At 34.7% G+C, this 25,443-nt stretch overlaps 1 protein-coding gene across 3 annotated transcripts in view; it reads right to left on the reverse strand.

The window, feature by feature from the left end:
* CTNNA3 (catenin alpha 3) overlaps positions 1 to 25,443 on the reverse strand; it is a 376,683-nt gene that overhangs the window by 280,225 nt on the left and 71,015 nt on the right. For all 3 annotated transcript variants that reach the window (XM_085554028.1, XM_015866262.3, XM_085554027.1), the window contains 2 exons: positions 23,721 to 23,984; positions 16,657 to 16,860 (listed from right to left, as the gene is read on the reverse strand). In XM_085554028.1, the coding sequence (XP_085410154.1) occupies positions 16,657 to 16,860; positions 23,721 to 23,984 (468 nt within the window). The remainder of the gene's footprint in view (positions 1 to 16,656; positions 16,861 to 23,720; positions 23,985 to 25,443) is intronic.

The following is a 25,443-nucleotide window of genomic DNA, read 5'->3' on the forward strand; positions in this document are numbered from 1 at the left end:
ATGAGCAGCCCAGTTTCCAAATATTTTAGTAATCAAATATTTCCATAAGTTAAATATCCATAAGTGTTGTGAAATGAATCTAATTGGCAATCTTCAAAATCCTAGCAGTGACTCATTATTTTACTGGTATCAGCTAACTATAATCCAAAGTTGATGAAAAACTGTGACCTAATGGTATGATTTTAGAGGTTATTGTCAATATACCATTGTGACTTCTTCAGAAAACTGATGTCTTCTCTTTGTAATGCAGCACCCATTGAAAAGTACTGAACTGATCTTTAAATGTAGCTTGGCACAAAAATCCAGAACATCTCCTCATATTTTCAGGAACAAATGCACACAGCAATATTTCCCCAGAAAGCCCCATTAGACATCAGCCATTTGTAGGACAGAGACTTAAAAAGCCACAGATGGTGTTTTAATAGCTCTGTGAATTTCCTGAGTGCCCTTTGAAGTCATGTGAATTTTTAACATTCATAAGTCCTGCAAAAAGTAAATTCATTTTGACAAAAATTCACTTTTTCCTTGTTCTAGTACAAATGAGTGACAGTGTAATAGAAATATTTTTCACTTCCATATTTAACAAAGAACTAGGATTATTGTGTAATTAGTAATGACAGACCAATGACTTTCTTGTAGTTTTAATAACATCCTTCAAGCCATCTAAAGCATAGATATTATCTGAAAGCCTATAGACTTAGTCATCAGATTTCCCACTGGGAACTACTTAAAGCCAATATTCAGCACACCAGAAAGCAGAATAATTTTTCATCTTTCTCAAGTCCAACACAGGTTTGAACACAAACACACAAAAAACCCAACCATGTTTCTCACAAAGTATTGCAAAACATTCTTCAACACAGAATTATGCAGGTTGGACTATGTGATCCAGATCTAAAGCAAATACTCATTAAATGCCTAAAAAACAATTCTAACTTTTAAGTGAATTGATATTGCTCTTATATCATAGGGCCAAATTCTATCCTTCTGCTCTAATTATAGAACCCGATTCATTTGAATTATAAAGTTTCTGAATAAATCAATTTGAACATCAGAGTTAATGATTAATGTTATTTTAATGAACACCTAAGGAATTAACAGTTTTGCCACTAGAACCTTGCTGAGAATTTTTATGCGGATCTGAAGTGCAGCATGTAAAACTGAAAACCCCATATGGCATAGAGCTTACAGCCTACTTTATCAACACTAATTTTGTATGCAAATAAATCATTCTTAAAATAGTCTCTTTAGATGGTTAACTAAAACAGCACCAGTTGTATAACAGGAAAGGAGTCTGCAACATGTATTCATTATATGCAGTCCTGTTATATTAAAAATCTAATACAATTGTGAAAATGAACACTTCAAAATGCTACCACTACAGATGTGACACATGTAATCATGGTAATTTACAAATCAGTATTAATGTTGCATTCATACAGAATTTGTCTGGATCAGCATCACAATTATTTTTATACCAAATGACCTAAGGAGACAAAAAGCTATTGTAATGAAAACTGAAAGCATTGAAAGTTTGCCTATTTCCGAACAGTTTTTCCAGTTCCCTTAGAGTACCTTTCACTTTCTATTTCATAAGAAACAAACTTTTATGTAGAATATAGTTCTGCACTAGCTCTATTTGCAAGCTAATTCCAAAGTGTTTGCATCAATTAATATTTCCAAGTCAGATAACTTGGACTTCATAAATACATGAGCTGCTCTAATAGTAATACTTCCTATTTTATTATGTTGGACTACAGCCTCAGAGGTGAATGTTGCTGGTATGGTAGTAGAGGTGGAACTTTTCTGACAGGATTACACTGTATTTTGTTGCTGTATTGCAGAAAGCAGCAGAGGGGCAGTCTGTCAAAAGAGAAGGGAATATGAAGTAAAGATGTGGAACTGAATTCTCCCATGCAGAAAAAATGATATCCATTCACATTCATTTATATTTGCTGAACCTTTTTGGAGACGTATGGAGATTGAACAGTGAAAGGGAGCACAGTGAGGTGGTGGGTGGTACATTTCAGTAGCAGTGATGGTGAGTCATTACTTCTGCTGCTACAGGTGTGTTTGTTGATCTTTTTTAGTGAGTGTAGCATGCAGGCTTCAGTGGAGGAAAAAAAAAAAAAAAGAAAGAAAAAAAAAGAGGCATTATTTCTGGAGTTTGCAAAATTTTCAAATACAGTGTACTTCAAATGACTAATATCTTTTTTAAAAACAACTTTAAAATGATAAATAGGAACACAGTGATGCTGTTTGAAAATAAACAGTACTGATTTAGTTCCTATTTCCATTACTTTAACGTTAGAATTTGTAAGAATTAAGCAAGAGGATTGCCTACTCTGTGGCTTAAATATAGATTTCTGTACTGTTTTTTTTTACCTGAATCTTTTTTCTTTATTTCTGAAAAAACATTAGGAATCTTGCTGATAACTGGCCAGTAAGACAGCCTAAGATCCACCCCTGTTCAGCCAATCTGTTCAAGGTTATCTCATCACTTAAAGCATCAACTGCAATACAAATTGCTGCTCAACTCCTTGGAATGTGTTCATTCTTTTATTCAATATTTGTGTCCATTTTGCTATAGAATTCTTGGGCTTCCACATTTCTTTATCAGAAGAAAAAAGCTCCACCCACTGAGATTGAAAACATATTTCAGATTATTTCCACTAGATTACATTCTATGATCCTCCCTACTTTATACGCAAAGTCTTATTAAAATTATTTCCACCATGCTTTTTTTACTGCATTTTAATATACTCTTACAGAAAGAACAAATTGTTTTCTGCTTTCAGAAATAAGTATTAGTGGCCTAATTTTGTGCCATATCTTGTTTTAAAAAAATTCTACAGGAAGAAGATATGCAGAAATACCTTTAATACTGCAAAAATACAATTTTTACTGGAATAAAGAAGCCAAATTGCCAGCTTGTACTTGAAATAGCAATTTAAATGCAAGTATAATTGCATGTCACTTCTGAAGAGAGATGCGAACAAATTGTATAGAACATATCTTGAATGCAAGTAATTTATGCTGCAGAAAAAATATATAAGCTCTAAACAACTACATGAAGATAAAGCTGAAGATATTTTAGGTTGGGTTTTAAAAGGATGTACAGGCTGTTAAAGCATTAAGAGGTGGGAAGGATTAAGTTTAATTCTGGACCAAACACACAGAAGCAATTATTCTGATCATGAAAAAGACTTGTTTTCCCTGCTAATGAAAACCTTTTATTTCAATTGTTATTCTATTATTAAATATCTTCTGTATATCTGAATAATCAATAGGACAGTGTCCAAATGTACATCAAGAGTGATATAGCCAGCCTTATATACATGAACCGGAAGCAGTAACGGATCGCAGAGAAAAAGCAGATACACTATATGCAAACATCTACATCTCTGTTATCTAACTGATCTGAGAGGCAAATAAACATATCAGAGCTTCCTCATTAAAAATCAGTTGTTATTCCTATTGACCTTGCTCGACTAAAAGTTTAGAAAAACCAAGGTAAATAGAAAAGTAAATCAAAAACAGAATTAGAAGGGGGAAAACAGTTTTTCATAGGTACAGACACAAAATACTGCTTATATGAAAATCCAAGTACATGGAGCCACAACAATATATAATATAACTTAATGGTGTACTTTCCCATTAAAATCAACATTTTCAAGACTAACTCATAATGGTAACCTTGAAAATAATTTAAAAACGAAGCAAATGTTATAAACAGCCAGTGCTTAAATTATGCATTGCAGCATTTATTTGTAACTAAGCTGAAATCTTATAGATTGCTCCTTTTCTAAGTTTTCAGTTCTGTCTACCAGACATTAAAAATAAATAAGCAAAACAGCAATTTAGAATGTGAAAAGGGAAGTGCTAACTGACAATAACAGCTCTTGAGATCTTTACAGCTACTACTTGGGCAGAAAGACAATATCTCCTTTAAAGTTGTCCAAAAATGGATCATTTCACTGGAAACCATCTTCTGCTATACCACAAACTTTGCAAAATACATCCAACTAGAAAAAATATATATATATCTATAGTAGGGGAAGATTAATAGCCACAAATGAGGAAAGATAGAAGACGAAACAGTAAGAGAAGTAAATATAAAAGGAAGTTCCTCTGTAGAGGTGCTGCTTTGGCAGGGACTGGACTAGAAGATCTCCAGAGGTCCCTCCCAAAAGTTCAGAGATTCTGTGAAAGAGATCCAGCTGTGAATAACTCCAAAGAACTTGACAAAAGTATGCCACTGGCCAGCACGGTAGAAGGTTAATAAAAGCAAGTAAACTGGAAGTCATGAGAATAGGAAGGTACAGATTAAACTGATCATTTTCATTAATCACATACAGTCCTCTGGGGGAAGAATAGTTAACACAATGGCATCTAGATTCAACACACTGTCTCCTTTATCTGCCATGGCAGAAAAAAAGATGAATGTTATGCTGCATCAGAAGGGTAGGATAGTAATACACAGGCACATATAGAGAGAGACATTGCCATATGAACTGGTGGCATGATATCTTGAAAGAAAGAAGTATTCTAGCTGAAAACAGGGTAGGTACATTAGTTTTTATTCTGATAAAATGGCTCTTGCTCTGAGGCAATAAGTCTCAAAACAATAGGGTTTTTTTGTTTTTGTTTTTTGTTCTTGTTGTTTTTTGTTGGTGGTGGTGGTTTATTTTAATGCATCTTTTACTGTTTGTTAAAGCCCAGAGAAAAAAAAAATACTCTGCTCCCAGAATTCATATAATTGCTCTGCAGTCAGATATAGGTGATTTAGGGATGATGAGGCAGACTCTGTGGGTTGAAGAATATTATGAATCTTTTCTAATTTCTTTTAGGGTAGAGTGGAAAGGAGGACTGTTGAAGGAAAAGATTACCCACTTGCCTGTGGGTAATAAGGCTCCTTAAAAGGAAAAGCAGCATAGACTGAATAGTTACACTTAGTTTGAGGTGAAAAGAGCCATACAGAGTCTAGTCCTGGCCAGAAAATTCACCTACAACAAAACACTGATAAATAACAAGTGAGGAAAACAGAATGAATCATAACAGTTTATGCAACTCCTTCTTTTACCAGTTTACTGAGCTTAAACAGTAAGTCAAGCCTGAATTTCTTCTATAGAGTGCAGAAGCAATGAAATACTTCCTGCCTTGCTGAAATTCTTCCATCTCGCATGAATGTCAGTAGAAAAAGAAAATAGCAAAACTGCGTAGAGGAAAAGTGAAAACTTCAAAGAGGTCATAATTTCATATTACATATAAAAAAAATTGACAGCATTTTAAAAAAGCGTATTTTTTCTACAAAAAGTATAAGGCATTGTATTGCATGTGGGTGTCATTAATATAGGCAACAATGAAAAGCACAACATAAAGTATTCAGCAAAAAAAACCCATTCTCTTCAAAAAGTTTAAAGACCCCTCTAAAAAGATATACGTACCAGATGCTATACAGCTCTCCTTTTTATATCCACAGAAATAAGTTTCACTCCAAAAAAAAAAAGAAGAAAAAAAAAGAAAAAGAAAAGAGACCTTTTAGCTCTATTAATGTCTGTTCAAGTTCTACCACTGGCCTCAGCAGATTTGACATTTAAAAGTAATTGGGATTTTGGTCCTTCTATAGTTGAGAGAATTAACAGCAGAGCAAAGAATTAGTTTTACTTAGCACAGTTTGAGAAAAGCAATAGCCACAACACAATGCTGAGCACACAGTGAGATACTTGCCTGCAACGTTCTGAAATTTCTCCTCTACTTAAAAACATATTTATTGAGAAGAACATCTCCTTCTGTCCCATACTGAAAGAGCCAACCCATTCAAACAGAGATTTAAAATCTGAAATTGGAAGCCTTACAGGGATTGGTCCCTCTCAGTCAGAACTGAGACTGACTGAGGTGTCCCCCCTACCTTCCCCTAATGAGAAGTAAAAAGACTTTCAGACACTGAAGGTATGTCGTATCACAACACAATTGTGAAAGAGGAAAAATTCTATTCTGCTAGATAAAAAAAACAAAAAATCAAGTGTTGGTCAGACAGTGCCTTCTGTGCTCACAACATATCCTTTCTCCAAACTTGTACACAGGCTGAGTATTCTCAGTGATTTTAAGATGCGGAAAATTGAACATAAATACCATAAGACCAAAAAAAAAAAAAAAAAAAAAAAACAACAACAAAAACCAGTATGTATTTCATCTCTCTGAAAAATTTTCCAAGAGATGCACAGTCCCAAGCTTCCAAGTTGAGAAACTCCAGGCACAGATCTCATGTGAGTAGGCTCAGCTGTGCTCAAAGAAAGGGAATTCTCCCTTCCTCCAGTAAGGCTCCATCTGAACAAGAGCTAACAGAGACCAGTAACAAAAGTTAGCAACCCTTCTCCCTGCCTCACAGCCAAAATATAACACTCAGTAATATTCAGTAAATAGTAAACAATCAAACAGCAAAAATGATACCATCAATCACATAATCCCAGAACAGAAGTCAGAGCTTATATAACAGTCCATAGATCAAAAGTGTCAGAATAAGTTAATTTTCTTTTTTTGTTGTACTTTTAGGAACTTGAGGCTATTTTCAAGGTTGCTTTATGCACTACTTCAGTACAAGCCAACAAGATATTGAATGAGAATTCATTAGTAGCTGGTCAAGTGTAAATAGTACATCAATCATGTTATTTCCTTACTGTCGGCAAATTTAATTTCAACTCAGGAAAAAGCCTGTGTTTTAAGCAGTGAAATATATCACATAAAATAGTGACATTTGATAGTATGTTTTTAGATTCTCAAGCCTTTTTTCCACAAGGAAAAAAAAACCAGCTTGATACATAATGAAGCCCTTCTTCCTTCATATCTACCAAACACAATTTGGAACAAGAAAGAAAAAGGAGTTCCAAGTAGAGCAGATGAATGAACTACAGTTTATTCTAGAATAAATACATTAGTTTGTGTCTAACACTCCATTAGAACTTCTGGAAGAACTGCTCTCTTACATCTTATATTTACAAGATTTCCACCCAATAAATACACATATTCTGTGTTCTCTATTAAATGTCAACCATTCGCTATATAAGGATCTTTCATGTGAAAAGATGAACAGGTAGGTCAATTAAAAAGTGAAAAAGTGGCACACACTGACATTCACTGATGTTTGCTGAATGCTTTCAGAAACCAACCAGTGAATGTGAGCACAGTGAGGCAGTGGATTGTATGCCTTAGCAGTAGAAAAAATGACATGAAAGACAAGCCACATTCAGCATAGCCATGCACAGCTGTCACAATACAAAATGATGATTGTCTCTATCAGTGCATTCGTGCAAATCAGTTAATGGTGATGACTATGTTTAAAATTGTATTGTGAGGCTGATGATTTGTTCTATCAAATAGCATTCTCGCACACTTTCTTTCTTTTACTTTCCATGGAAGAAAATGAGAGGCATTACTTTCAGAATGAGCTGCATATTAAGTGCATACAGAACACAGTTAGAGCATAATGTTTCACAACATGTAATCTGTCAAGCTGGCTGTTTCTCTGCCTGTTAGCAGATTTTCATTGGGCTGACTGTCAGTTATAACAGTCTTCTTTGGAGTCAATAGAAAGCAGAGTAGTATTATTACCTTTTCAATAAAGACACTAGAAAAAGCAACACTGACACTTCTATAATTGATTATTATTAAACAATGCATATCAAACATCGAGTATAATGGTGACATTTAACATTAAATATCATTTGTTGCATTTGATACTAATATTGTTAAGTTGTTGCAAATTTTTGTCATAGAGGAAATACTAGAAGGTATTTCTAGTAAGGTACTCCTAGCAAGGTACTCCTGTTTGGTTTTTGTTGTTCTTGTTTTACAGTTTTAATAGCTTTCTTCAGAGAAAAATAATACGAGAAAACATACACAAATGTAATATTTTGGTTTAATCTTGTACAGCAGAATTTCAATCAGTTCTTTCTTGTATTTAAGTTCAAGTTCATAAACAGATATTGGGATATAAATTGTTAAGTGGATTCTGAAATACTAAATTTAGATAAATCTTTATAAGATAGTTATAAATTTGGTAGGGTAAAAAAGATTCTCCCTAACATGATCAGATTAATCACTCGGTCATACTATTTTCACGCCAACAGCTTATGAGGAAACTCTTACCACATATACAAATACTATCAATAGCTGCTTTTGTATATCCATCCTACCTCAGCTACTGAGTGAAACAGAACTGGCAAAATCACAGAAGGAACAGACTAGTCTGCAGGTAACCTGAAAACCGTCTGAAAGCCCCAAATTTCTGCCTTCTAATTTCAGTACAGTTTTGACCACCACATATGAAAAACAACCACCATTATAACTGCACATTCATCTAAGAAAAATCAGTTTATGGTGAGAAAATGCACAATGAAGACTGGGAAAAACAGAGGAGAAGACACAACTTTCACAAACAGGAGATGACAATAGTCCAAAACTCCCACAGGCTCACTGTGGTATAAGGTTCTCCTGAGTACAGAGCTACCTCTCAGCAATCCCTCTGTACTGCTTTCAGACTCTCATTTGTTCCCTCTAGTCACTGAAGATGCACCTCACCACCTGTCCCAGAAAATTCAAAGGACAGGATCACAATCCAGCTGTTTGCAAGCAATGCATGGCCCCAGATTTATGGGCTGGCATATAGCTGTGTCATAGATATAAACAAGCTCAGCACCACAATAATAAATGAGAATTAAAGTTTCTACCCTGAATTAGCAAGTCAAAACAAAAATCTGTAATATCAGTCCTCCTTCTGGTTACTTCTTCAGCCTCTCCATTTTGATTAAACTGTGGTAGCTATTTGGAGACTCAAAATAAATGTCACAAAAGTATTTTTTGTCAATTTCTTTTTCTCCAGAAAAGGTAAAATCAAACTTTTTTGTCAGTGTTTACAAATACACAGAAGCATGAACTGCATCAACCATTTCAGCCCTGACCTCATCAGGGATAAGAACAGAACATCCTCCCCACCAAGACACAGATGATGCTCTTACAACAAGATTTTCCTTTCTCTCTTTTACCAGGTACTTTCAAGGGAATCTTATCTACCACTGTTTTTAACCTCATCCTTCATCATTTGGCCAGGAGCAACACACCCAGCCCCAGCAGGACCACAGTGTTGCCTTACACAAGCAAAATGTATCAGATTTCTTCAAACACTTCTGTAAGGGCCTGACAACCCCCCTCAAACAGCAAATTACACTAAACACTAATGTCAGAAAGAGGTAATAGTAGGCCCACTGTGGAGGAGACGAGCTATAGGAGCAATGAGTCAAGTTAAATCTGTGAAAACACTTCCCACTGTTCTTTCATATGCCCTTAAAATTCTGCACCAAGCTCAAAGTGCAGACTCACACAGAGCTGCCCTCCATCCTGAAAAGGAACAGTTTGAGGTTCTAAGGGATGACAAAGATGGGATTTCTCAGGCAAGATAAACTTTTTGCTGCTCTATGCCAATGTACCACTCAGCAAAGCATTAAGTTGTCGCTTGAAGTTCTTATTTTTTCCTGTTCATGTGACATTCAAACTGACTGTTAATCTTCAGTTCTCCACAAAAGAACTAAATATATTCTGAAAGAAGGGAACAGGGGGAATTCCTTCAATGTTTTTTTCCTTTCACAGACTGATAACTCTTCATATTGAATGTTAAGGTTTAGAAAAAATTAGAAACATTGAGTAGAAAAGATAATCCTAGATTACTGCTGAATACAGCCTCTAGTTAGGTAGCTGGCTTATCCTTTTGTTCCATCTTTGTATAAATTTTCTTTAATTCTTGCTACTGGTAATGGAACAATATTAAAAAAAAAAAAATCAGGGTAGCCTAAGATCGCAAGGATTATCCAGTAAGAAAAGTAATTAGAATAATTAACTTTATTGAATGTATGCTACTAATCTTTGCAGCTGTTTGATTTGAGACATGCATTTTCTCCACACACTCTACAACAAAAACAAAACGTGCCAGTTGGCACCACAAGCTTACAAATAACCACAAGAGGCAGTTCTTCTGTTCAGCTGATCTTGAAAGGGTTTTTTTTTTTTTTTCTGTTGCTGCTTTTTAAATGAATATGGTAAGAACCTGCCTTCTGCTTAATTCGTCAGCCTTCTGATCATATACTGGTCACAATCACAATGACATGAGAATACATACTTCCTTTTAATTTTTAGTTAATTAGGGAAAAGTAGCACATCAGATAAAGAACTACTGAAAAATAATACATTGAAATGAAAGGTAAAACAAAAGGGAAGTGCCAACAAATGATGTTCATGATCATGGAGAGAGACTTTAAAAGCCACATCTTAATTGTCTTTCCAGAAAAAAAAGAATAGAATTGTGAAATTTTAATTTAAATTCTCTGGTGTCCAGTCCCTAACTGGTTGAAGTTTTAAAATCACTGTTTTAAGTTCCAGCTGAACAGTAAAGAAAGAATTAGATTCTTCTGCAACCATTTTACAATACTGTGTTAATTTCATCAAAAGTCATTATAACTTACTTCATATGGAATTCCATTGTTATTTCCTCATGAAAAAGATAGAAGTTAAGCAAGAAATTACTTGACAAGTCAGATATAAATTACGCAGATAGTTCCACTTCAATCAGAGAGAAGTTACGTTTGTTGGTATAAGTGAAGAATTACGATACCTCATGTAGCTAGTATTTAAACTTCTTAAATCTGAAAAAAGTAACAAAGAAGTATTTGCTTTTAACAACAGAGTAAATTTAGACACATTTGAAAATTTAAAAGAAGTTAAAATTTGCTTAGGAAAAGGATCCTGTCTGATATAAATTTGGATTTGTTATTAATTTTTAATATCAATAACTTATAGCCTCCCGTAAAGGATCAGTAAACTTTTTTTAATAAGAATTTTTATATAAAATAGTGAATATTTTCTAATCTGAAAACAAATACAATTTAGAAATATGCTTGTAGAAAAATCAGCTACTCCATATATAAACAATAGAAATGCATTCTGAAATACCAGACTTCAGCAGCATCTCTAGAAACTGCGTACTAACAGTTAGAAAAATGATCAGTTTAAGGTTTTTGAGAAAACAGAAAGGTGGTTAAGAAAAACTTCACATAATGACAGTATTTTACACAAACTGTAAGATATATACATATACAAATATATATATATATATATACACACAAATATACATTTATATATATAGAGAGAGAGAGAGAACAGCTATGTGGATGTTCCAATAACAAACATTCATCATATTTTCTTCCAATGCTTTTTTATCACCAAAATCAAGGATTTATTTCATCATGGGAAGAGGAAATTGTACTTCATTGGAAAGTTGCTTAAAAATACAAAACAGTCTTCTGTCTGATATATTTCCTCTGCTGTTAGGTATATCAAACTGAAATTACAAACTACTGTACAGAATCATCCTCTACGGACGAGCTGGTCATACCCTACATTACTTCGGTGCAAGCCCTTAAATTAAGATCAGATTAATCCGAGAAATAGCTTGGTTCAGAATTGTTAAATGAAAAACAAAGCTTAAGAATGGAAAACCTTTTATCATATAACTCCAGTTCACATGGATCCGAGTTTACCAGGAATTCTACAAGACTGCATACAGCCAGGTAAATTTAACTGCAGCTTATTTTTGAACTGTAAATTTGTCCAGGGAATTTGTTAGATTACTTTTCTCTTGCAAGCACACTAAAACCTTTTTCCTGAACATTTAATATCCATTTTCCATTTGACAAAACAACAGTAGAATAATAATTTTAAATTACACATATAAGGTATAAAAACCTCACTATAGAAGTATTTAAAGTCAAATTAATTAAGTACCTAGCCAATACCTAGCAAGAGAACATGTTTTCCTCTGTAAATACCAGCATAACATGCCATATGGACATACTAATTTTACTGGAATTATTACTTTTCTTTCCTGCAGACATCATATTTGATAAAGTCGTTAAAAACACTCAATAGACAAAATCTGAGTGACACTTTCCACCCACACATCATACACTGATATTTACATGGTTTATATTTTGTTACACCTGACTTCCAATCATCTCTATAAGAACAGTTTCAGAAAATAACATAAAAAGGATAAAAAAGATGCTTGAAGCCATTATTTCTACAGGAAAATATCTGAACAAAAGCACTATTTGGACACGGTGTTCATAAATTCAGGGGAAGTAAAAGAGAAATCCTTAACCTGCCAGTAAAGACTATTCTATACATGAATAAAGCAAGGCACTGATACTCCATAGCACTCAAATTCATGACCCAAGACCAGGATTAAGGCACAGAACTATGCCAGCAATAAAGACACCCAGTATTCCACCCTTTTTCTGTTTTTATGTTTCCAGTGTTCAGGTTTCCAAAAGTGAACAGCAGTTGCAGTTTGAAATCTATACAGATGCAATTGCACAAGTTACAACTACCCAGCATTTCTTTCTTTCAGCCAGACCTTCCCCATCCATGTTAAGCCATGACTGTCCAACACACTGTTTTGTTGATTGCTGGTTTTCTTTGAGTAAGAGAGAAAACATGAAAGCTCAGCAGATTACAATTCATTCCCTGTCTTAGGTAACACCCTGTTATCAAACATACTTCCTTGCCTGGTGCCATTCTTGCATAAAATCCACTTGCTTAGATCCAAGCATGCCTCAAATACAAACATGTCTTGCACTGAGAAATTGTGGACACAAACCTGTGGTGAAGCAGAAAGCTTCAGACAACTTTCAGGGAACCCACAGAAATAAAGTTTCGCAGCTGTATTAGCAAAGTAAAATTGATTATTGGACTTCCCCCATTTTCTCCATTGTCTCAGTAAGAGACTGAAACCACCCCTGGTGGGACAAGGAATGGTTTGACTATGGTCCTTGCCAAACTCAGTACATATAATACAGTAGCAGTACAGTAAGTAGCAGCAAGCACCACCACCCATGGCACAAGAATCATGGGAACCTCCAAAACTGCCAACAAATTGACAGAGCTGTGATGGTTTGCACACCACGTGTCTGTTACTTGTGAGTGAGACACTTCTGTGAAATATATTTTTAACATAAAAAATGATTCTGTGGTACTGATGCATTTTTCAATCTGTATCAAGTTGGATAGTTTCTTTAAAAAGAACAAAATAATTTTGTTTTCCGAAACATCTTCTGATATAACTACTTCAGATTTGATACATTTTTCAGGATTACAAACTTTTTTAAATGGCAACAAAATTGCAAGTAATTTTAAAGACCTTATTTGCCCCAATCTTAAGTAATTTTAAAATAAAAACCTAGTTAAGAAACAAGTGATTTGAAATATACAACAAATAATTGCAGTATCTGAGGAAAGTTATAAAGTATACTAGCTAAGCGTGAATAACAAAATACAGCTATACATTCAATCAACACCCTGAAAAATCCAGAGACACTAATAAAACTCAGGAAACAACATTCCAAAAAACGTTAACTGAAGAAGTCAGCTATCATAATATATCCAACCTTCCTTCAACCTTTTCTCTGCCTTGCCTGAATAATCTAGCTAGTGATCTTTATTCAGATCCACAGGCGGTGCAGAATAATTACTCAGACATACCATGCCTACTAATGAAAGCAGAGAAAGCAGTGCCTGTCATCGAAATTGATGCTCACTACAGCCCACTTTAACCCACATGCACAACTTACAACCCTATTATTCTTTTTCATCACCCAGGTGAGTGCATATCCCTATTGTGACTGGGAATAAAAGAAAATGGAAAACTCAAGAAACATGGAGTGAAAATTGCTGAACTCCAATACATTCGATAATTTTCAGTTCTGAAGTATGAACAGAGACATGACAATAGCTTGTCCATAGGAGAATACAAATGCTTATTACTAGAACAAAATGATTGCTCCTATAAATACATTATTATCCACTCACCATAGTATCATTCTACCACAGATAAGCTATCCAAATTCACATTAGTAATTTCTGCTATTTGATGTCCTGAAGTGCAAATGTATACTTTACTGATATAGATCTCTGAGCAAAATTCAGAGATGATAACAACAGCACACAAGTTATCCAGAAACACACCCCAAAAAAATGTCTTTTAAAAGAAATAGAAACACAACACAACTGAATTATTATGTGGTTAGAAAAACCTTAAGCTTCTTGGAGACCAAGAAGGCCTCTACTATATTCCTTATGTATCCATCATATCACCTCACTGTGATACAGCCCCTGTGATAAGTAGCCACTTTCATAAAAGGCAATGTCTGTTTAAAAGACACTTATTCCAGCCTGCAGTAAAAGCCCTACATTTTAATCACTGACCCCAAGAGGCTCTTGATTTTATGTTCTTCTGCCTTATTAGAGACTTAGAATATTGATAAGTAAAAAACAAATTTAGGCACAACAGAGGCTACATTCCTTATAGTATTTCAAATAGAAATAAATCATAAGTTCATGTACATATGTTTAGTATAGTCAGACTTACAGAAACAAAGGCTTTGCTGAATTCTAGGTAGATTACACCCACAGCCTTTCCCTCAACCAGTGGGCTGAGCACCTGGTCATAGAAGAAGATGAGGCTGGTCAGCAGTACCTGCCTTTCATGAACCTATGCTGGCTGAGTCTGATCCCCTGGTTGTCTCTCATATACTGCATGATCTCAGTCAAGACAATCTGCTCCATAACCTTCCTCAATATTGAGATCAGGCTGACAGGCCTGTAGCATCCCAGATCCTCCTAATCTTCACTGTAGATGGGCATCACATTAGCAAGTCTCCAGTCATCTGGGACCTCTCCAGTTGACCAGGACTGCTGATAAATGATAGAAAGCAGATTAGCCACCACCTTCAGTACCTTTGGGTAGATACCATCCAGACCCTGTGACTGTCCAGGTAGAACAGCAGGTCTCTAACTGCTCCTTCTGAATTGTGGGGAATTTATTCTCCCATCTCATCTCTGTATTCCTGCTCACGGGGCTGAGTAGCCTTGCAATAAGAGGCCTATTAAACAAAGCATACCCTTGGTGGTTACATGGAAAGGAAAAATTCCACTCATGTTCAAGCTGTGGTGCAGAGCCTCTGTACCTCAGGGCACAAATACACCATTAGATCATACACTTGGACTCGCACAAAAATGTATTATGTAGACACTGGGACTTACAGAGCATGGCAGTACAACCAGGGACAGGGAAAGAGTTCACCACCTATTCCTTAACTTGTACTGTGTTAAGGAATGATTTGTATAACACATCTACAGCTCATTCAATTCACATTTCTAACATATTGAAATTATTAATACGAGAGTCCAGAAAGTGGCAATAAACTAGCACACTCTACTGAATTTACTCTCAATTTTTCTGAGTTAGAAAATCTCCTCACTGAAAAATTTACTTAATCCTGTCTCAGTAATAGCCATAAACAAACATTAGTGATAGTATATCCACTGAGTTCAGCATTAATTGCATAAGCAGATCAAAAGCACTGAAAGAAACTAAGAATATTTCAACTCACTCCTGCAATTTAATCACAGTGTAACAACACATTCCTTAAAATTTTCTGTATTTCTTCCTTTCTAATTCCCTTCTCATCCTTTCAACCTTATTCAGACAGTATGTTCTTCAGCAAATTATGATACTTTCCATTTTTGCCATATTTAAACAGCTGCTACCTGACTTTAAGTTTGCACTTTGAACTGAGCAGTATATTCTTCATTTACCTTAACCTGCATTGTGTAACTCTAGAAATATGATTGTTTCTAAGATAAAAAAAAAAAAAAAAAAAAAAAAAAGATAATCACAGTTTTGTTCTAAGAGTAAAAAATTTCAGACCATGTGACTTACAACCATGTATTCTGACTTCTTCCAAATATAATTATACCAAAGGGTCCGTGCCACAAACCCTCAGTGATTTTTTTGGACTGATCAAAACAAAAATAAACAAACATCCGTATCAAAATTATCTTCTCAGTGTGGTGGATGCATCTTCTTCAAGTACTCTTTTGATAAGAACTGCATACGTACAAGAAATGTTTCCAGCAGAAGGGCACAATATTAACAATGTGTACCCTTCATAATATTTGAGCCTTCACTGTTTCATCACGTAACAAGTAAGAAGTGCTATGTCCACTTTAAAAATCAAATAGTTACTTTAAGAAACTATATTAATTTTCTAAAACTCACAGATAAACTGGCCTATGAGAATTCCAGACTATCTGATTTCAGGTTCACTGAAAATTCTAGCTTTCTAATTTAGCAATTAAGTCATTTCTGCCCTTGTAATTCAACGCCCTTGAACAAATCAAACATGGTGATGTGAACACTCTAAAATTGATGATGAAATTTTTTTCCTAGCATAAGAAGAATGACGTATAGTCTGTCCTAGTTGTCATTCACAGTAAATATAAAATTATATCAACATATATGTCATACCTGTAATACAGCATTTTCCATAGGCCATATGACATAATTAAATTTTTACTCATTCTGAAGGTCTGTACTCAGCTTTGGTTTAAATTTATATAGACAAGTTTTCCGTTCAACCTTGTGAAGATCATGATGAGAAATGCAGGTTAAACTACAAGCAATTACAAGATAATCATGCCAAAGTACTTCCACGTAATCTATATTCACTAGAAACATTTCTTAAAAAGGAGAAAAATCTGGTTACCTACATTGTTTATATATTCAGAAAGCAGGTCTTGGAGAGCTTGACGGATCGCATTGCACTCAGCAATGATGCGTTCTCGATGGAAATCACGTGTGCAGGAAGAATCAGCTAGCAAAGCTGCCCCACTGATAATAGCTTCCAAACGTTTCTCTAGTGATGGCCTTATTTTCTCTTCACTCACTACATGAGGATCCTGGATAATCAAATGCTGGAAAATATTTTTAAAAAGTAAAGGTAAGAATAGCCAGCCTAATTAAGTTACTGCTTTGTTTTCCATCTGCATGAACTACAGCGACATTAGCTTTCCTCCACTTCCAACAAGCTCTTTTATCTTGATATATCAAAAATACTTTTGACTATGACAGATCCCAGTATCCTTGCCCTACAGGCACAGATCATTTGTAGCCAAAGCCAAGTTCTCTCTGTCAACCAGATCTCACTAGTTCTATTCCAAAATCCATGTTATCAAACTCTGCTTGCCTGGATTCAGTGCTAAACTGGCACCTGAGCTTTCCAGCTAGAGCTGTTTCACACCAAAGTGCCTCACAGAATAAGATAACACCTACCTGCTTGCCATGCTGGCAACAACGTAGCTGTGGTCAGAAGATGTCAAGTTGTCTCTATTTTCTACTTTAACTTGGCATGAGACTGTGTATTTTTCATCCTTTGCCTCAGTCTCTTCTACATTTGCACCTGTCATTTCTTCTACAAGACATTTCACTAGAATCAGAAACACTATTTGTTTTCTTTATAAATATAGATGTGCTTTTATCTCTGAAGTATCTTAGTACTTAGTCTATCATTCTTTACAATATTCCATTCCAAGAATAAAAGCAATAAACCTAATTTTACAGATAAAAAACTGAGGCCCCACCAACTAGCCTCATAGTATGCATAAGGTATGTCTTAAAAAAGGCAGCTGCATGCCATCTTTACAAGTTCTTAGACAACACTGTTTCTCCACTGAAAGTTTTATCACTGTTACTGTCAAAAAGTATTTGTTGAAACTGTTTCCTGTGTCTGTCTGCATTTCTTAACTTCCTTATTCCCACATATAGTGGTTCTACCATGCACTTGCATTGTAAATTTTTAAAAGAAATGAATTTTATACTATGCTTTTATCTCTATGTACAACTATAACACTGGGTATGTGATGCTTACAACTCAGTAATGTTCTATGTTTTAAGCATCCCAGAATGGAAGCTCAGCTTTGTTTGTATGCCTGTAGGGAGGTCCAGTATCTCCCATATTTAGACTTCTAGAGATCAGAATGTCATCCATATATCAAACAAAAACAGCAGTGCCATCTCATCACTGAGATGTTACAAGAGCAGTCTGATGATTCTGATGTTTTTTAGTCTAATACAGACACACATCAGGGCAGAAATTTGCTGCTGCTACATTTAACAGGCTCAGTACCCACAAAGCACAAATAGCAGCTTTTGTTCAATGACTGTTTTCAGAGGACACCGAAGCACCCTCTAGCTTTTCACCAGCTGTGATAAACAAAAGCCACAAAGTGTTTTGGAATGGTAAAGCTAATTATGTTTTTGTGATAAATACTCTAAGGAACAAGAAAAGAAGAGGTGACATTTTCATACATTACAAAAGCAAGTTTACTGGAGCTTCAGCATTCAAAGAAATTCAAACTACTCATTTTTAATCAAACTGAACATCTGAATTTGTCATTTCTGTCCAGATCACTAAGTCTACATTCCAACTACATCTGCTTAGCTGGTTCATCCATATTCTAAGCAGTCAGAAAAAAACATTAAACAAGAAAACCATGCCATGTATCCCGAAGTGGAATTCAGGTCAGGCAAACCAGAATTGTAGGGGTTGGAAAGGACCTCTAGAGATCATCGAGGCCAACCCCCCTGCCAAAGCAGGTTCCCTACACCACGTCCGTCGCACAGGTAGGCGTCCAGTCAGGTCTTGAATATCTCCAGAGAATATGTGAATAAATGAATTACTTTTAAGCCAGAAAATTTTAAGTATTTTTCCATTTCAGATTTCAAGTACTGTGTTACATTTTAAAACATCTAGGAAATGGAACTGTGGTTATCTTCAACTTTGTTATTACTTTTTAGCACACTCTTGCATACTACTGATGAGTTAAGGAGTTTTTCTGTTACAGGTTTAATTCTCCGATTAAACTAGAGAAAAATCAGACTTCATAATCTGAGTATTTTCAAATGAAGTATTTTAATACTGGCATCAGGCAGTGCAGGTTATTTCTCTTATTTGCCATCCTGCAGGAGCAGTGTAGGTTTCCCTGTGTTCCACTTTCACTATAGATCCATAACTCTCAGGTAATCAGTCTCACTGAAAAGTACTCTTACTATTTAAATACTCAGTGCTTAAGGCTATTAACATAATAACAGTGGACATCAATCCTTCTTAAGTAACCTGTGAAAGTCCTTCTGGAGAGAAAAATTTCAGGCTCCTGTTCTACTTCATGTCAGAAATTTGGGCTACATAAACTCTAGTCAAATTTCACAGTGACCAGAGGCAAAACGTACTTCTGAGTTTCTGTCTCCACATTTGCCATATTGATTTGGTAATTTTCATACCACAGCAGAGTAAATTAATAATAACAGACCATGCTACTGCTATTCCAATTTACTATCGTCTATTCTGAGACAATAAAAAATCTAAAACTATATGAATTGGTGTCACTGAGTTTATGAATTTTTGCATGAAGTGACAGGATATAAAATTAAAATAGTTTATAAGTTTACATCAAGCATTTTTGCGCATCCAGTAGAAGCATCTGAGATTAAGTTAAAGCAGTAAGTAAGCATTTCCAAATTCCTGGGTTTTTGCTCCATTTCTTATCCAGAAACATACAGTAAACAGGAAAGGAGCTTGAATGTAAGCGGGAGGGAAGGAGACTGAGTACTTTAAAAAGCCAGCTAATTGCATATCCATAAAAACAACACACTCACCCTATTTTGTACCCCTTAATTATTTCCTGACTAAAGGATGTAGAAAACCAAAATATTCTGATTATGGAAAAAAGAGTCTCACACAACTTCAGAGTCAGTGTAAAATTGGTATTAAGCCATAATTAGGACTTGCAAACAAAGCAAAGGAATAAAAGCAGTCCTCAATTTATACACTTTTGCTGAAGTAAAGAAGTTGGAGTGAGTTGATTAATTCTTGATAGTTATAACAAATTTGACTTTTGCAGTCTCCAAGAGATAAAAAATATTAAAATTTTTCCAGGGCTTGGTAGTCTCTGCCTATAAGGGGAAAATCCAAAGAAAAGAAAGAGAAAGAAGGAGCACCATTTGCTCTCCTTCTCCGAAGTATCTCCATATACCCCCTAAAGTCTTACTGGCTGTGAATGGAGTCAGATTGGTTTATTAGTTAATTAAATATTAAAGAGTCCTTTGTCCTTTTCAACAATAGCTATTTCCACATACAGTTGGAATTTTATCTAAAGACGTATTTCCTAAAGCATGAAGGTAGTAAGATACTGTTCGTTCACAAGTATAACTTAGAAATACATTAATATTAATACTGAGGTATCTATTTTTTCTGTTCTTTCTCTCTCTCTCTTTTTTTTTTTTTTTTTTTTTTCCTTACAGAAAACAACAAAATGGCTGAACACAAAGGAACACTTCACCCTTTTTACTTGGAGGCAAGCTAAGTTACTTCATATCTCAAACATTACATGTTGCAGAAAATTATGGAAATGTAGTACAGGAAACTGAAAGAGAATGGTAAGAGGTGCCTTTATGGACTCCTAAATGTAGGGGAAAACAAACTCTTCCATCTGTCACCCCTTTAAGAAGGAATGCATAACTTCAGGATCAGAATTCAAATAATTCTCAACAGTGAACTTTGTTTTCCTACATAACATGTTTAATCAATTATTTACATAGGTCCCCATTACTTGAGCTATATCCAAATACACAACAGAACTAAAGGAAAAAGCTTATATTTCATTAACTAGTAAAAACTGTACAAAGCTAGACACTGATTTTTTAATGTTTACTGGTTTTTGGTTTTTTATGCTGTTTCTATTCTCTAAATTAACTCATATCAAAGAGATAATCTCAATCTGCTCTTCCAGAGCAAATGATAACGGAAGGTATTCCAGAGATAGTCAGCTTCCAGAGGTGAGTACATCCATTTATGACATGGAAGGAAGGTTTATTTGTATTAGAGATTTGAAATACACATTCACATTACAGCCCTGAATGCCAAACTGTTCTGTGGTACCTCACCTCTGCTACAGTTAAATCCTCTTGGCACTACTCACTGGATGAGCAGCTTCACTGTTAGATTCCTGTATCTCAAGTACTCTCAACCCTGTACTACACAGTGTGGATCATAACATAAAATGCACAACTAGAATACTCAAGTATAACCACAGAAAGTTCACCTTTAAGAAGTAGTTTTATCACAGAAGACTAAGCCACACCTGATTACTACAGTCAGTTAGCCTTTCAGTTACCAAAATAAATGAAAATGAAAATTGGAAGAGAGGTTCTCCAAGGAGACAGTTTGCAGAAAATGCACAAAAAGATGAACAAATAGTGCCAGCAAAAAGCTGCTACAGTTCAGCTCTGAATTAAATTTAAGAAAGAAGACTGCTAGGCAACAGTAACCAGGAAAATATGATTTAAAATTCTGCCCACAGATTTAATACTTAAAGCAATTTCATCAAAATACTCTGATCAGTAACCTAAATGGAAAAGATAATTTGATTTCCAAACAATTGGAGAATGACAGATATGCAATAAGTAGTTACACTTTTTTGCTTCAACAGGGTTAAATAGTGTTTAACTACCTCAGATTTTAAACATAAATGAGCACCTAACCAAAATTATTACTTGGCTACTTTACCCCTCATTTGCCTTCTGATCCATGGAAGAATTATCATGAGAATTCAGAAACCAGGTTGCATTTGCTAATATTTTGGACTGATCTACAGTATTTTAACATCTCATATATAACTGTCCTACTACATGGCCAGAGTCAGTAAAGAACAACAGGTCAAATGAACACACTGAGTCAAGCATAGATGACCCGTGTCATTTTGTGCAAAATCTCTTCACATTTAGAAGATGCATTACTAGCGAAAAGCATAGGTAACCTACATCCACATACTTGCAATTAAATATGCGATAGTTTTGAATTTAATTGTGAATAATATGTTTATTCATATGGAGCCTGTAAGAGGAATTCTTGAGAATCTACTGATTTAAAAAGTTAACTGTTCTCATTCCTACTATTAGCTTCCTGATTAAAAAATCTATACTTAATCTGTCACTGCCAGCACTGGCAAAGGAGGAATGACATTGCAAACCATCTATATACTAGACTGTTGGGTAAGCTCTGTTATATTTTCTACACTATAAATATTTAACAAGATTTGTTCCCAACAGACTATTTACTGCATCAGCTTATATCATGGCACTGTATTTGCAGCAACAAGACAGAGCAAAGGGGTTATTTCAGGTCTTCAGCCAATAGATCATTCATTAAAGAAAGAAAAGCTCAATCATTTAATTTATAAGATCGTTTTTAAAAGTATAAAAGCTCTCTAAATTATGCTTATTTAACACATACAGCTTAAATTCCAGTTTGGGGTATCTAGGCAAAAATAAATTTAAAATTCCATTAACATAATGGCTTTTTACAATTGATGCTTCTATGCTGTTATGTTTCCAATAAAAACAAATTCAACCCAGAAGAAAATTATCCATAGAATGACTATCAAAATTCTGATTTAAAAATATCTCATTAAGATGGTACTGCTCACATATAATCAAGATAAATTTATCTGCAGTCAAACGATGCAAGCACTTTGCCAAATTTTGTTTTATCTTGTTGGACTTTTTTCTGGTTTCATTTTATGTTTTGTTTTTTGTTTTCTTGGTTAAACAGTAGCTCTAATTTAAACTACATTGTACTTCAGGGTATCATCATATCACATCACTTAACGCAAAAGTTATTGTCTTTCATTTAGTAAGAAAACAGTTAGTAACTTTAAACCCTAGTGTAAACAGCAAGAATGGCTGACATAACACTGTGTAACATTCCTTTGGGGATGAAAGAAAGAGCCTGTCAAATTCAGCTCAGGGCATTACTGAAAAGTCTGTTTTGATCAATACACTAACACTACAAGATTTATAATATGTAGGGATTTCAAACTTTTTTTAACCATTCATTGAATATTTAAAACAAAATCTATTATAATCAGTCACAATATTAATTCTCTTGAAAATATATCAACAACATTGCAGTTACAAGGCTGGCATCAGACAAAACTGAGTTTTTTCAACCAAAAAGGCCCACATTTGCAAATGGGTTTAGTAACTCACATTACATTTTTTGTTTTGTTTTGTTTTACTCTGAGCTTACATCTGCTATACCAGATGAGTAATGCAGTCCATCACCCCATCCTCAGGAGGTCTTTCATCAATTTTAGCAAGATAATGGAAAATTACACATGGAAGAATCAGAAAAGTTCGAGGAAAAGGGAAAACTCCATACAGAAGTTAAGGATTAGGAGCAGAGAAAGAGCTGACATTCTCCAAATATTTGGTTAAATACAAAAGTAAAACCACTGATCTGTTAAAGTATGTTACTCATCTCAATTTAACATGAATTTAAAGACATAGTTAAGTTTCTTAATCTTCAATTTCATAAATTACATAATGATTCCATTGACAAGTTTCAGAGTAAATCACATCACCTTGTATTGCACTAGTTCAAACACAGTCAATGCAGCTGTAATTGCAATCATTAGAGAGTCACTGTTACTTATAAACTGAACTTATGGGTGCAAGGACATTTCTGTCTCCTCCATTAGTTACATGCATGGAATTTATTCTTTAATTCTATTTGAAGGAAGCAACATAGTGAAACAAATCCTTAATTGCAAGCATTTTTGAATAAAGTGATTCTTTCTAATGAAATAATTTAGGGTGATACTATTTAGGCTAACACTAAGCGGAGCGTTGGTCTTTCACTTAACAGCCATAGATGCAAACTGAAATAAAACATTTTTCCAAATACGTTGCAAAATGAAAAGTTTAAGGGTGTACCTACCTCAAGCTCATCAAGTGCACTTCCTAGAGTAGCTCTGTAAGTTGCAGGTTGTCCCTTTTTATTCCCAACTCCTTGGGAAGCATTAGAAATTACATTGAGCGCATTTTGTATTTCATTACAAATTGAATCCTTGCTGGCTGTAAGGGATGCAACATCTGAATGTTCCAAACAAGCTGAACATATTGAATGAAGAAGAGAGGAATTTTCTTTCAGTGTTGCACGTGCTGCAGCAATTTCATCTCGCTGATCACTAGATTTCAAATCCTGTCAGCAAAAAAACATGACATATATTGCCAAAAGCACTTCAAATCTAACAATTAATGCACAAATTATGTTGTTTGGGGGTATTGTTGTTGTTATTCATTTTTCTACCTGCAGTCTGTTTAAGGACATGAGTTACACTTATCAAACAGTTAGGAAAATGACTACATCTTCAATTGTACTCATGATGCAGCCTTCTTTACCTCACAAGGAATGAACAAGATCTGTGTAAAACAATCACATTTTAAAAATTGTATTTTATAACTAGCACTATGAAATATTCACACTTTGCTTTCCTAAAAAGATATTTCCTGTGAAAAGAGTGGGCTGGAAATCAGCTCTCTCTCCTCTCCAACATGCCTATCTTAATAAGCAATAGAGAAGGACAGAGATGTAGATAGGGTTAATAAAGAAGTCTTTGATTGCTGCATCTAAACACTTTTCTTGTGATTGCATCCCTGCCATGCCAGCCTATGTCCCAAGCACTCTGTAGTAAGGACAGCAGCTAGAGATGAGAATTCTGAACTTCAGGGATCTGGGAAGCATGGAAGGTAGGGAAAGCGTGTCTATTATGACACAAAGGAGCTACAGACCAGGAGATACATTAGCTACACATTAGATACACAACAGTTTAGTCTCTCTGGCTTCTATACCTAAGCATTTCTTTCTGTGTTCCATCTTAAGCAGATAATTGAACTCAAAAGTCCTTCCAAAGGACTTTTCCCAATCAAAAAAAATATTTTCTAACCAGGAATATGTCCTTAGAAAATCAAAATTGATAAGCCAGCCACAAAAATCTGGCCATTTTCATAAAAACAAAGCCTCACAAGTCTTCATAATAGATGCAAAGAACAAAGTAAGAAGTAGGTAAAGTTGTCATGCTCACATCTAGTACCCAAAAATACATTGATGTTCTGTAGACACTCTTAGAATTTTATGAGTCTTATCATCATACTTAATTCTATAAAAACATAGTAAGAAATGCTGCAAACTTCACTCCTTCCATTTGCCCCTTTTATTCGATTTTGTCACTTCCCTTTCTTAACTATTCCCTTAATTACTCCTTTGCCAGACAGCATGTTTGACTTTGCTACACTGTTAGCAGGGAAACTTTCAACAAAATGTTCAATATTACACAAAAGAGAAATGAATAAATAAATAAATAAATAAATAAATAAATAAATATGCTAAGCATTTGGTTTTAAGTTAGGAGATAGAGTAACTCAGTGACCACTGTGATACAGGAAATAAACTGAGGGTGGTAACAGAAGTAAACGAAGAAAAATTCTTCCATTAAAAATAGTAAAAGAATTATAAAAACTAGCTTATATTGACTCTTGTCTTAAATCACTTTCTCATCTTTTCATTTTCTGGAAAGAAAAAGGAAAAAAAAAAAAACTTTATGGTAGACATTTAAGGTTCAAATGTACATTTAAGCACTGATGTTAAAAGACTACAGCAC

Source organism: Coturnix japonica, chromosome 8, assembly GCF_054131305.1.
Source record: "Coturnix japonica strain WE chromosome 8, WE-NBRP24, whole genome shotgun sequence".
Lineage (NCBI taxonomy): Eukaryota > Metazoa > Chordata > Aves > Galliformes > Phasianidae > Coturnix > Coturnix japonica.